This window comes from Myotis myotis, unplaced genomic scaffold (genome assembly GCF_014108235.1).
Source record: "Myotis myotis isolate mMyoMyo1 unplaced genomic scaffold, mMyoMyo1.p scaffold_m19_p_1, whole genome shotgun sequence".
In the NCBI taxonomy this organism is placed as follows: Eukaryota; Metazoa; Chordata; class Mammalia; order Chiroptera; family Vespertilionidae; genus Myotis; species Myotis myotis.
In genome coordinates, this window is record NW_023416313.1 from 186,864,562 (window position 1) to 186,878,437 (window position 13,876).

The 13,876-nt window shown below is 36.7% G+C and overlaps 1 protein-coding gene across 10 annotated transcripts in view; it reads right to left on the reverse strand.

Annotated features, from left to right (window-relative positions):
• Positions 1 to 13,876, reverse strand: part of DDHD1 (DDHD domain containing 1) — a 79,874-nt gene that overhangs the window by 34,968 nt on the left and 31,030 nt on the right. For 6 of the 10 annotated variants that reach the window (XM_036307385.1, XM_036307377.1, XM_036307443.1 and 3 more), the window contains 3 exons: positions 12,604 to 12,705; positions 9,750 to 9,878; positions 5,591 to 5,738 (listed from right to left, as the gene is read on the reverse strand). In XM_036307385.1, coding sequence (XP_036163278.1) covers positions 5,591 to 5,738; positions 9,750 to 9,878; positions 12,604 to 12,705 — 379 coding nt within the window. The remainder of the gene's footprint in view (positions 1 to 5,590; positions 5,739 to 9,749; positions 9,879 to 12,603; positions 12,706 to 13,876) is intronic. The other 4 variants (XM_036307403.1, XM_036307420.1, XM_036307435.1 and 1 more) reach the window with 1 other exon arrangement.

Genomic DNA, 13,876 nt, shown 5'->3' on the forward strand with positions numbered 1-13,876 from the left:
AGTGTCTGTTAAAGAACAAAAGTTTTAAATTTTGACATCCAATTTATGTATTTTTTTTCTTTTATGGCTTCTAGTTTTGATGTCATGTACCATTTGTTAAAAGGCCATTCTTTCCTCATTGAATCATTTTGGCACTCTTGTAAAAAATCAATGGAACTCTCAATTCTACTCCATTGTTCTATCTTTATATCAGCCAGAACCACAATGTCTTGATTACTATAGCATTGTAGTAAGTTATAAAATTGGGAAGTATAAGTTCTCCATCTTTGTTCTTTCTCAAGATAGTGTGGGCTGTTCTGGGTCCCTTGCCTTTCTATGTGAATTTCAGAATCAGTTTGTCAATTTGTGCAAAAAAGACTGGTGGGATTGTGATGACTTTGTAGGTCAATTTGAGAAGTACTACCATTTTAACAGCACTAAATCTTCTAAGGTACAATCATGGGTTGCCATTTCCATTTATTTAGGTCTTTTTAATTTCTTTCAATGACATATTATAGTTTTCAGTGTGCAAATCTTCCACTTCTTTTTTATACTTATTCCTAAGTAATTTATTCTTGTTGATGCTATTGTAAGTGGAAATGCTTTCTTAATTTAATTTTCAGGTTGTTCATAGCTAGTATATAAATACAATTGATTTTTGTATATTGATCTTGTATCCTGTAACTTTGCTGAGTTCATTTATGAGCCTTTATAGTTGTATGTGTATGTATGTGTGAATTCCTTAAGATTTCCTATATTTAAGATCATTTCATCTGTAAACAGTTTTATTTCTTCCCTTCTAACCTGGATATCTTTTATTTCTTTTTCTTGCCTAATTGTCCAGGTTTAAACCTACAGTACAAGGTTGAATGGAAGTGATAGGAGGAGATACCTTTGTTTTGTTCTTGATCTTGGGAGAAAACTTTTAGTCTTTTGCTGTTAAAGTATAATTTTAGTTCTGGGCTTATAGATGCTCTTTATCAGATCAAAGAAATTTCCTTTTACTTCTAGTTAAGCCACATGTATCTATTTTTCCTTTTGCTCTGTTAATGTGGTGTAGTACTCTTGATTCTTTTAAATCTTGAACCAATCTTGCATTTCTGGGATAAATCCCATTTGGCCATCTATAATAATAAAAGCGCAATATGCAAATTGTCCAAACAGCAGAACAACCATCTGGACAACCTTCCGGATGACCACGCTATGACACACACTGGTGCCAGGCCAGCCAAGGCAGGTGCGATGCGATTGGTCGGGGGGCCCCGCCATCACCCAATTGCCCCAAAGAGGGAGGCCCTGGCCACTCTCTCTGCATAGCAATCGATCGCGGAGCCCTGGCAGGGTGGGGCCTCCCTTTGCGGGGCGATTGATCTGGGGGCCCCATGATCGATCATCCCACAGAGGGAGGCCCAGCCAGCCAAGCGATCACACTCTATGCCTGTCACCCACAGAGGGAGGCGACTGGTGGCAGGGATAAGGGGCAGCGCCGCAGCTGGCAAGCAGTGGCAATGGTGGGGGTGGGGCCTGCTGCCGGCCGCCAGCCAGGGGAAGGAAATCCTCGATAGGCCCTGATCACCGGCCAGGCCTAGGGACCCTACCCAAAGGATCCCAGATTGTGAGAGGGCACAGGCCAGGCTGAGGGACACTCCCTTTACCATGCACAAATTTCGTGCACTGGGCCTCTAGTAGTGTATAATCCTCTTACATATTACTGGTATTTGGTTTAAAATTTGTGTGTCCATAGTGATATTTATTTTTATTCATAGTGATTATTGGTCTATAGTGTTCCTCCCTCCTTGTGATGTCTTTATCTGGTTTTGGTATTAGGATAATACTGGCTTCATAGAATGAGCTGAGAAGTCTTCTTCTATTTTTGGAGATTTTGTGAAGAATTGTTGCTAAGTCTTCTTTTAATGTTTTGTAGAATTCACAGTAAAGTCATCTATCTGGTCTTGAGCTATTTTGTGTTTTTGGAAGAATTTGTTTTATTATTAATTCAAATGTTTTACTTGTTAAAGGGCAATTTGGATTTTCTATTTCTTGCTACTTATTACCATATCAGTTTGTCAGCTTGTGTCTTGCTAGAAATTTGCCCACTTCATCTAGGTTATCTAACTTGTTGACACAGAATTGTGCATAGCATTCCCTTATAATCCTTTTGAATTCTGTAAAGTCCCCTCTTTCATTCCTGATTTTAGTAATTTGAATTTTCTCTTTTTATTCTTATACTGTATAGCTAGAGGTTTATCACTTTTGTGAATATTTTCAAAGAACCATAAAAACATAGATATCTTCTTCATTGTGCTTTATAAATGCACAGTTTATCATCATATATTAAATAGTTTATCAACCAGTCTCTTACTGCTGAACATTTGCAATGAATTGCCTTGTGCATATATCTTTTTGTATTTTTTTTAATCCTCACCCAAGGATATTTGTCTATTGATTATTAGAGAGTGGAAGGAAGAAAGGGAAGGAAAGGGAGGGAGGGAAGCAAGAGAGAGAAACATCGATGTGAGAGAGACACATCAACTGGTTACCTCCCACATAGCTCCTGACCCAGGGCAGGAACTGAGCCTGAAATTGAGGTACATGATCTTTACTGGGAACTGAACCTGCGACTCTTTGGTCCCTGGGCTGATGCTGTAACCACTGAGCAAAACCAGCCAGATCTCTTTTTGTATTTTTGCTGATAATATCTTTGACTTATAAGTAAGTTTGCTAGGTCAGAGGACAAATACATATATAATTTTGAAAGATATTGCCATATAGTCTCTCCTTCATTGTTTTTCACTACAAGTATGTGAATGCCTATTATTCGCAGCCTGGCCAAAAGAGTATACTGTCAAATTTTGGGTTTTTGCTAACCTAATAGTCAAGAAATGGCATATTATGTAATTTTAATATACATTTTATGAGCATGGTTGACCATTTCCTTTTCTGGGAACTGGCTCATCTTTAGCTCATTTTTCTGTAAGGTGGTTAGACTTTATTTCTTTTATTTTTAGAAGTTCTAGATATTAACTGTTCATCTGTGATATAAGTTGCAGATGTTTCCTCTCAGTTTGTCTATTTTTTGCCATATGGCTTCTTTGGGATGATCTAATATTTATCAATATTTTTCCTTATTGCTTCTGGATCAAGTCATAGTTAGGACAGTTTTTCTCTATTCCTAAGGTGCCGAAGAATTCAAACTCCCCTCAACCCCATCTTTTAAATTCACAATACTTTATGGTTTCATTTCTTATGTTTAAATGTGATCTAATTCAAATTTATCTTAGTGTGCAAAATGAACCCAATTTTATTTTTATCCATATTGTTATCTAGCTATCCCAATACTATTAGTTAAAAATTATTTCTTCATTTTTAATATATTTTAAAAGCATTATCTACACTAATAAAAGACAAACATGCAAATTGACCATACCCTTACTATGCCTTATGCCACACCCACCAGCCAATCAGAATGACAATATGCAAATTAACCCAACCAAGATGGCGGCCGACAGCCATGGAGCGAGCAGGAGGCTTGGTTGCCTGGGTGATGGAGGAAGCCAAGCTTCCCCTCCAGCCCTGAGCCGGCTGTGGCCTCCGCAAAAGGCAACAAAGTTTCAATTATAGAAGGTAAATAAATCCCAGAAAAGAAAAAAAAGAAAAAAAGGAGAGGCTGGGAGCTTCCGTCACCGGGGGCTTGGCCAGCCCGAAAACGGCCCTCAGCCCCTCATCCAGACTGGCCAGGCACCCCAGTGGGGACCCCCCACCCTAAAGGGGGTGTGGCCAACCTGAAAACAGCCATCAGCCCCTCACCCAGGCTGTCCAAACCTCCATTGGGTGAGGGTCCCCACTGGGGGGGGGGGGCTTGACCAGCCTGTAGCCATCAGACCCTCACCCAGGCTGGCCAGGCACCCCATTGGGGACCCCCACCCTGAAGAGGGTGTGACCAGCCTGCAAACACCCATCAGCCCCTCACCCAGGCTGGCGAGGCACCCAAGTGGGACCCCCACCCTGATCCGGGACACCCTTCAGGCAAACCAGCCGGCCCCCACCTGTGCACCAGGCCTCTATCCTATATAGTAAAAGGGTAATATGCAAATTGACCCTAACAGCAGAAAGACTGGGAATGAGTGGTCACTATGACACATACTGACCACCAGGGGGCAGATGCTCAATGCAGGTGCTGCCCCCTGGTGGTCAGAGAGCTCCCACAGGGGAGGCTCTGCTCAGCACAAGCCAGGCTGATGGCTGCCAACACAGTGGTGGCGGCGGGAGCCTCTCCTGCCTCTTCAGCAGCACTAAGGATGTCCGTCTGCTCCCTGCTGGTAAGTGGACATCCCCCGAGGGCTGCCAGGCTGCCAGAGGGATGTCTGACTGCCAGCTTGGGCCCGATCTCCAGGGAGCGGGCCTAAGCCAGCAGGTGGACATGCTCTGAGGGGTTCCAGACTGCAAGAGGGCATAGGCCGGGCTGAGGGACCCCCTCGAGTGCACAAATTTTTGTGCACTGGGCCTCTAGTTTATAACATAATACAGTTGACCCTGGAACAACACCAGTTGGAACTGCTCAATTCCACTTATACACAATTTTTTTTCAATTGACCTACACAATTCAAAACCATGTTGTTCAAGGATCAACTGGTGGTTGGGACTCTTCCTACATTGAGGGCCAACTGTAGTTATACACAGATATTCAATGGCAAAGGACATCAGAGCCCCTAACCCTTGTGCTGCGCAAGGGTCAAGGGTCAACTGTAATATTTTTATTGATTTTATATCCCCAAAGCTGCCATTTTAAAAGATCTAAATACATTCTGGGTTACCAAAAAACAATTTCTTTCTCATCCAATTAAATGTTCAGTTTTAACAAATATGAGTATATAAAAGAAAAATATTTTAAGATTTCTATTCTTCTTCTCATGTATTCATTTTTGACCTCCCTCCACCCTGTTCCTGCCCCTTCCCCAGGCCTTCACTGCACTGTTGCTTGTGTCTATGGGTTATGCATATATACATACAAGTTCTTTGATGGCTGTACAGTTTTTATGTTTTTCATTGAGACATAATTATTAGGAAGTGGTATGTTTGTTATCTGAATTTACAAAAAAAAAAAAAAAAAGTTCATTTAGACTAGTGGTTCTCAACCATGGACAATTTTTTCCTCCAGAGGACACTTGGCAATGTCAAGAAACATTTTTAGTTGTTACAAGTAGGGGTTCTAATTGCAACTAGTGAGAAGAGGTCAGGAATATTGATAAATATCTTACAACTGATATGTCAGCCACCCATATTAAAAAATTATCTGGTCAAAAACATCAATAGTGATGAGTTGAGGAACCCTCATTTTCAGTTATAAACTCAAAAACACTACATTTGTTTAAAATGCTGTCCTTTTCTACAGTAACTTACAGAATCCTACACTCCAAGCATCATTATCAATAGTTCTCAATGGTCACGTAAATAGGTACTGATTAGACAAGCAGCCATGTCTACTGAATCACTTGGTTGTAATTATCTGGAGTGGCTATTTTTAAAAAAGGAAGAAAATATGGAAGAAGATAGCGAGGAACAAAGTTTAGATTCTAAACTAGCTGGAGAATGTATTCATCAAAGAACTCACATTGCTGTATTTTTGATAATTCTTCCTTGGTCCATCTTCTGCCCGATGCCATGCACAACAAATACAATGTGGGTAGTCTGAGATGGTTTGTCTTCTAATGAGGCTTCTTCTACATAACCTCTATGAAGTCTGGTCCCACTACTTGATGCTGTAAAAAATTTATGACTCAAAATTTATTATTTATTCTAAAAATAGCATTCTTGTAATATATTGAAAGAAATAAAGAAAAAAATAAAGTATTAAAAAAAATTTCACTGGGTTGAGAAGGAATAAAATTTGTAAGATGATGTATATTGACTGGCTTTGATATGAAATGTTAAACTAGACAGGACACCAAAGCCAGAAACCATAAGGAAAAATAAAAGGAAGGAAGGAAGGAAAGAAAGGAGACTTGAACACATAAAAATTTTGAACTTCTCTATAAAAAAATACCATGAAGCAAAAATAAAAGATGAATAACAAACAGAAAATTTATACAAAATATGATGCACGGTAAGTTAATTGCCTAAATATACAAAGAGAGCTTACCTATAAAAAAATAAAAAGATAACCATTCAAACAGCAAAACAGAAAAAAGATATAACGTAATCCACAAATACAACCAACTAATGAACACATAAAACAATATTCAAGCACACCTGCTATCAAAGAAATTAAAGCAAAAAATGGGATAATAAAAAAATTATGTCAGACTTCCCCACAGAAATACAAATGATTGTTAAAAAATACTATGGACAGCTCTACTCCAACAAACTAGACAACCTGGAGGAAATGGACAAATTCCTAGAAAAATACAACATTCCAAAACTCAATCAGAAAGAATCTAAAAATCTCAACAGGCCAATAACTATGGAAGAAATTGAAGCAGTCATCAAAAAGCTTCCAGCAAACAAAAGCCCAGGACCAGACGGCTTCACAGGGGAGTTTTACCAAACATTCAAGGAAGAACTAAAACCTATCCTCCTCAGACTACTACAAAAAATTCAAGAGGAAGGAACACTTCCAAGCTCATTCTATGAAGCCAGCATCACCCTAATACCAAAACCAGGTAAAGACAACACAATGAAAGAGAATTACAGGCCAATATCCCTCATGAACATAGATGCCAAAATCCTCAACAAAATCTTAGCAAATCGGATCCAGCAGTACATCAGAAAGATCATACACCATGACCAAGTAGGATTTATCCCAGGGATGCAAGGATGGTACAATATCCGCAAATCAATAAACGTGACACATCACATAAACAAATTGAAAGAAAAAAACCACATGGTCATATCAATTGATGCAGAAAAAGCATTTGACAAAATTCAACACCCATTTTTGATAAAAGCTCTCAGCAAGGTGGGAGTAGAAGGATCATACCTCAACATAATAAAAGCCATATATGACAGGCCCACAGCCAACATCATACTCAATGGACAAAAACTAACACCATTTCCCCTAAGAACAGGAACAAGACAGGGATGCCCCCTCTCACCACTCCTGTTCAACATAGTACTGGAAGTGTTAGCCATTGCAATTCGGCAAGAAGAAGAAATAAAAGGCATCCAAATTGGAAAAGAGGAAGTAAAACTGTCCTTATTTGCAGACGACATGATATTATACATACAAAACCCTAGAGACTCCACCAAAAAGCTACTGGACTTAATACATGAATTTGGCAACGTAGCAGGATACAAAATTAACCCCAAGAAATCCGAGGCATTTCTATACACCAATAGTGAACTTTCAGAAAGAGAGATCATAAAAACAATCCCGTTTACCATCGCACCAAAAAAATTAAGATACCTAGGAATAAACTTAACTAAAGAGGTAAAAGACCTCTACTCAGAAAACTACAGGACGTTGAAAAAAGATATAGAGGAAGACATAAACAGATGGAAGAACATACCGTGTTCATGGATTGGTAGAATCAACATCATTAAAATGTCCATACTACCCAAAGCAATCTATAAATTCAACGCACTTCCCATTAAAATACCAACGGCATACTTCAGAGATCTAGAACGAACTCTCCAAAAATTCATCTGGAATAAAAAAAGACCCCGAATAGCTGCAGCAATCCTGAAAAAGACCAAAGTAGGTGGGATCTCAATACCAGATATCAAGATGTATTACAAAGCCACTGTTCTCAAAACTGCCTGGTACTGGCACAAGAATAGGCATATAGATCAATGGAATAGAACAGAGAGCCCAGAAATCGGCCCGAACCAATATGCTCAATTAATATTTGACAAAGGAGGCAAGAACATACAATGGAGCCAAGATAGTCTCTTCAATAAATGGTGTTGGGAAAATTGGACAGATATATGCAATAAAATGAAACTAGACCACCAACTTACACCATACACAAAAATAAACTCAAAATGGATAAAGGACTTAAATGTACGACAGGAAACCATAAAAATTCTAGAAGAATCCAAACGCAACAAAATCTCAGACATATGCCGAAGCAATTTCTTCACTGATACAGCTCCTAGGGCACTTGAAACGAAAGAGAAAATGAACAAATGGGACTACATCAAAATAAAAAGCTTCTGCACAGCAAAAGAAACCATCAACAAAACAACGAGAAAACCCACGGTGTGGGAAAACATATTTGCCAATGTCATATCTGATAAGGGCCTAATCTCCAAAATTTATAGGGAACTCATACAACTTAACAAAAGGAAGATAAACAATCCAATCAAAAAATGGGCAAAGGACCTAAATAGACACCTTTCAAAAGAGGACATTCAGAAAGCCAAGAGACATATGAAAACATGCTCAAAGTCACTAATCATCCGAGAGATGCAAATCAAAACAACAATGAGGTACCATCTCACACCTGTCAGACTGGCTATCATCAACAAATCAACAAACGACAAGTGCTGGAGAGGATGTGGAGAAAAAGGAACACTTGTGCACTGCTGGTGGGAATGCAGACTGGTGCAGCCACTATGGAAGACAGTATGGAGTTTCCTTAAAAAACTGAAAATGGAACTCCCATTTGACCCTGTGATCCCACTTCTAGGAATATATCCCAAGAAACCAGAAACACCAATCAGAAAGGATATATGCACCCATATGTTCATAGCAGCACAATTCACCATAGCTAAGATCTGGAAACAGCCTAAGTGCCCATCAGTAGATGAATGGATTAGAAAACTGTGGTACATCTACACGATGGAATACTATGCTGCTCTAAAAAGGAAGGAACTCTTACCATTTGCAACGTCATGGATGGAACTGGAGAGCATTATGCTAAGTGAAATAAGCCAGTCAATGAAGGAAAAATACCACATGATCTCACTCATTCATGGATAATAGAGACCATTATAAACTTTTGAACAATAATAGATACAGAGGCAGAGCTGCCTCAAACAGATTGTCAAACTGCAGCAGGAAGGCCGGGGAGGGTTGCGGGGCAGGAGGTAGGGGGGTAAGAGATCAACTAAAGGACTTGTATGCATGCATATAAGCATAACCAGTGGACATAAGACATTGGGGGATAGGGGAGGCTAGGGGACTGTCTAGGGCGGGGGGATAAAATGGACACATATGTAATACCCTTTGTAATACTTTAAGCAATAAAAAAAAAAAATTATGTCAGACTTGAAAAAAAATTTTTTTAATTTATTTTTGATAATGCTTTCATATCTTCCCAGGTACCATCCCCTCTTTTCCTTCTTTTTTGTCAACCATCTTTAAAGAGTTATCTACTACCCTGCCTCCATTTCTTCACCTTGTACTTAAGCTTCAACCCATGCCACTCTGGCTTCTGCCCCATCAATCCATCTAAATCACCAATGACCTTCATTTTATTAAGTCCAATGAAAAATTTTTAGTCTTCATCTTCCTTAATACTGTGTTTCCATCTCGAGGTTTTATTTTCACACTAGTACCTTAGGTTTGACTGCTTTTATGTTTTTAGAAGTATAAAAGAATTTTTTATTAATCTTGTCAGATCATTCTAAATATATAATTATTCATTGATGAATACATGTCAAGTCAATCACCTTAATAAACTTTTCATTTAACAGGTTAGTAACTGTCATTAACTATAATACATATTTAAAATATACCTAAAATATAATTTGAATAGCTTATTCTAAATAGAAGAGAAAAACTCAGATTTCCCAAATTTTAACAAATTATAGCAATATTTAACAATTACCTTTAGAAAATCCCAGTTTTTGGGTAACTGTTCTTGCAATTTTAGATGTTGTTGCATCACTATAAATATATACTTCATCCATATTGTGCCAGTCCACATGATTTCGACTCAACTTGAAACTATGAACAGCTGTTGCAAAAAAGGAAAAACTGATTGAAGGTCTCCAAGACAAACTCCATTTGTGTGAAAAATTATAATACACAGATTTTTGAATCCATATATGAACTTAGTTCAATAAAAAAAAAAACTATTTCATTGAAACACATATTGATGTAAAGCAAGTAATGGATAGGGATTTTATTTTATAATGATTAACCGTGCTACAGGGAATGACATCTTATTATAACAACATGGAATAAATGGCTTAACTACCATAAATCTAACCTGTAACATGTTCTTAATGTGTTGTGATAAATAAAGTACTGCCTTCCCAGGTGATATACTATTTCAAAGTCCTCAATAACTTTGACACAGAAACTTAAGCTCCATTTCTTCTGTTGATTTTTATTTTGGGATCTGTAAAAATTTCATTCAGTGCAAAATAAAACAAGTCTCACAGAGAAAAAATTATCTTTAAATGGGAAAAAAATAATCTAATTTACTAGAGTATAAGGTATTTCTGGAATGGATATTAAAGCCAATTATCACTGGATATTGCTCACCATAAGAAAAATTCAAAGTTGAAAGATGTTTTAGTAAGAAATCAAATTTTTTAAAAAATAATGCTCAAATCAAAATATGGTTATTGCATTTCTGTAACTGCCGTATGGTTGGTAGAAATGAGTTTAAAAAATCAAACCTATATGCTCCAGAAATTCATAAGCTCTGTGAGGCAGGAACTATGTCTTGATTATTTTGTATCACTAGCACCAAACACAGTGTCCTAACACAGTGCCTGACATGTATTACAAATTTAATAATGTTTGTGGAAGCAATGAATCAAGAAAATTGTCATAACATGTTCACTAATTCATAATTTAATAATTATTATATTTTGAAGAACTTAAATGTTTCCTCTATCTCTGGTATAGAAGTAAGAAAAATCCATATACCCATCTTCAGAAAACTAGGTACCTTCAAATCATTATGCTTGATTTATTTTCTAAAAGTCCTCTAAGCCAAGTATTATCTCCCATTACATACAAAGATACAAAGGTACAAAGAGATAAAGTGACTTCACACAGAATAATTACTAGCACAGTCTAATATTCTTTTGATTTGAAGATGGGCTGAAAATAACCTCAAGCTAAATATGAAAAAATATATATAGCCTTGGTCAAGATCTAAGATCCTAAGACATTTTTATGTACAGTGGAACCTCGGTTCTCAAACTTAATGTGTTCTGGAATTGATTTGTTCGAAAACGGAATTATTTTTACCCATTAGAAATAATTTAAGTTGATTAATCCGTCCCAGACCCTGAAATGATTCCTGTTTTAACCTTTCTTATATACAGTACATGTCTAAAGTACTATTTAATCTATAAACTCTTTTTTTTTTTTTAATATATTTTATTGATTTTTCACAGAGAGGAAGGGAGAGAGATAGAGAGTTAGAAACATCGATGAGAGAGAAACATCGATCAGCTGTCTCCTGCACATCCCCCACTGGCAATGTGCCCGCAACCCAGGTACATGCCCTTGACCGGAATCGAACCCGGGACCTCTCAGTCCGCAGGCCGACGCTCTATCCACTGAGCCAAACCGGTTTCGGCTATAAACACTTTCTTTAAATTTATTGAACCACCATCCCCTACTAGCCTTAAAGGAATTACTTTTAGCATTCGGTTCATGGATGTCTTTCAGGTCAGTATGCAGCATCTTTGCTTGTTTATATACATCACTGCCTCTGAAAGGGCTGTTACTGGCTGCTTTTCCTTTATCCAAATCAACAAGTTTCTCTACCTCTTCAGTTGTCAGTGAGCATTGCTTCTTTCACAACCTTAGCAACATTAGCACTATTGATGGCCTCTTTATGTTTGAAAAATTGTGCTAGATTTCACCAGCAACAAAAGCATTCTGTCCTTTGTTGGCTGAGAGATGCTTTTTGTTGTGCTGATGTACCAGCTTGAAAGAGTTGTCAGTTCAAAGACTGAAGTTTGGTTGGACAACGTAGACATTTTTTCTATGAACAACCAAATTATTCCAGATGGGAAATGTTCGAGAACCGAGATTTGACTGTAAACCTATTTCCTACCAGAATACATAGAAGAGTAAATCCATTCCAGGAAAATGTATTTATTAGTTATGTTACAAATGTAATTCAAAAATTTATCAGAAACTAATTTATATTTAACTTACCTGCCAGGACACATTACTAACACTGAACACAAGATTGAGATACAATTAACACAACAAACATTAATAATATCTTCAGTTCCAAAGAAAACAATGTACAAATTCAGCTTTTTAAAAGAACTTTTCATAAATTAAAGAAAATACTTTACTACATTTAACAATTATTTACTTTTCTAATTCTATGTCCAATCCAAGTCACTATTTTAAGCCTTTTTGTCTGATTCTAAACCACGTTTTTGTTAAAATAGTTTTGAGCAACATATGATGAAAATAGCGAAACTTCAAGATGAAGATATTAAGAGAACAGTGTTAGGCCTACAAAATTTCATTCTTAATACTGGCGAATATCCCATTATTGGACTACACACATCATTTACAAATGTTTATACCACTTAAAATTAACACTAAAAAAATTGCACAATGTATACATTTCTATGCTTTAAATATGGATACTAATAATCTCTAAATCTTAAATACTACTGAATGCTCTAGATACAACTAAGTGCTATAAGCCAGGAATATAACTACATGGAGGAATAAAACTACAATTACTGTACCTTGGAAACGCTTTCGTTTAAGACCTGCCGCATCTGTACTCGCCTTATATCCTCTCCATTTGAACAGAGAAGGGAGGGAGAAGGGAGGGAGGTGGTAGGCAACTAAGAAAGCAAAAACACTGAGCTTCAAAGTATATTTTAAATGAGGTTTGCTATTTTGCCTTTTTATTTTATTAACTTTAAAAAATGAGTTGTATTTGACAAACATTCTAAGTGCTTTATTTATATAATTTCTAATTAAAAGTCAGTGAAGCAAAATATCAATGTTTATCAAATATATGTTCTACTTTTACTGAAAAAAGGCAAAAGATATCTAAATTTCTCAGTTAAAGACAACTATGCAACCATTATTTTTAATGTCTCTGCATAGGTAGAATAAAAAAACAGAGCATAGCACTTTTGTATGTGCAAGAGATTTATAATCCCCTTCCTTACAATACTAAGGTTATTTACTCTCACCCAATTTGTGGCTCTGACAGCTAACAACTGATGTGCAAATTGAGAATGCAATAAAGAACATTTTAAATATCTAACTCAGCTTTCGTGAGAAGATAGCACAGTACACATTCCACTAGATGTTTTCAACTACTAGAGTACAATGGAGCCTTCCCACAGAAACACAATATCCTTTTCACAACTGTTCAAGTTGTTAAAAGACTTTTAAAAATGAAACAAAAACAAATCAAATTCAAAGCTCTACTTTTAACTGAGTTACGAATGATAAAAAAATGAAAGATTAGTGATAGAATAATGAAAAAAGGTCATTAGTAAAAATATATGCTGACATCTTATAAGCATGAAACAGGCTATACAGAGTATAGTTGGACAGACTTGATATTTGGCAAATCAGTAGATAACTTGAACCTTAAAGTCACCACTTCCCCTGTCAAATATTGCTAATTATAGATCAATATGTTTTTATACTTTAAGAAAGCAATTATTTTAAAATCCACTTTGAACTTACAAATCCATTTGTTAATAGTTCAGTTAAAATGAACTATTATGACCCACAGAACTTTTGTGATTTAGTTTAAATTTATGTTCTAATACATTTGATTTTCATTCTCACTCCCTTCTACATTAATGTGACATTCAAAGGTTAGTTACTGTGCAAATGGGTAAGTATTTAATTCCTGTTGTATGATACTAGAAATAAAAAAAAATTTGATGCGTACAAAGATGAAGTATAAAGATTGGTGCAATCACTGTAATTGAGAAATGCGTACAAGGCGCTTAACTACATAAAAAACTATAGACTAGGATTAAAAAATGG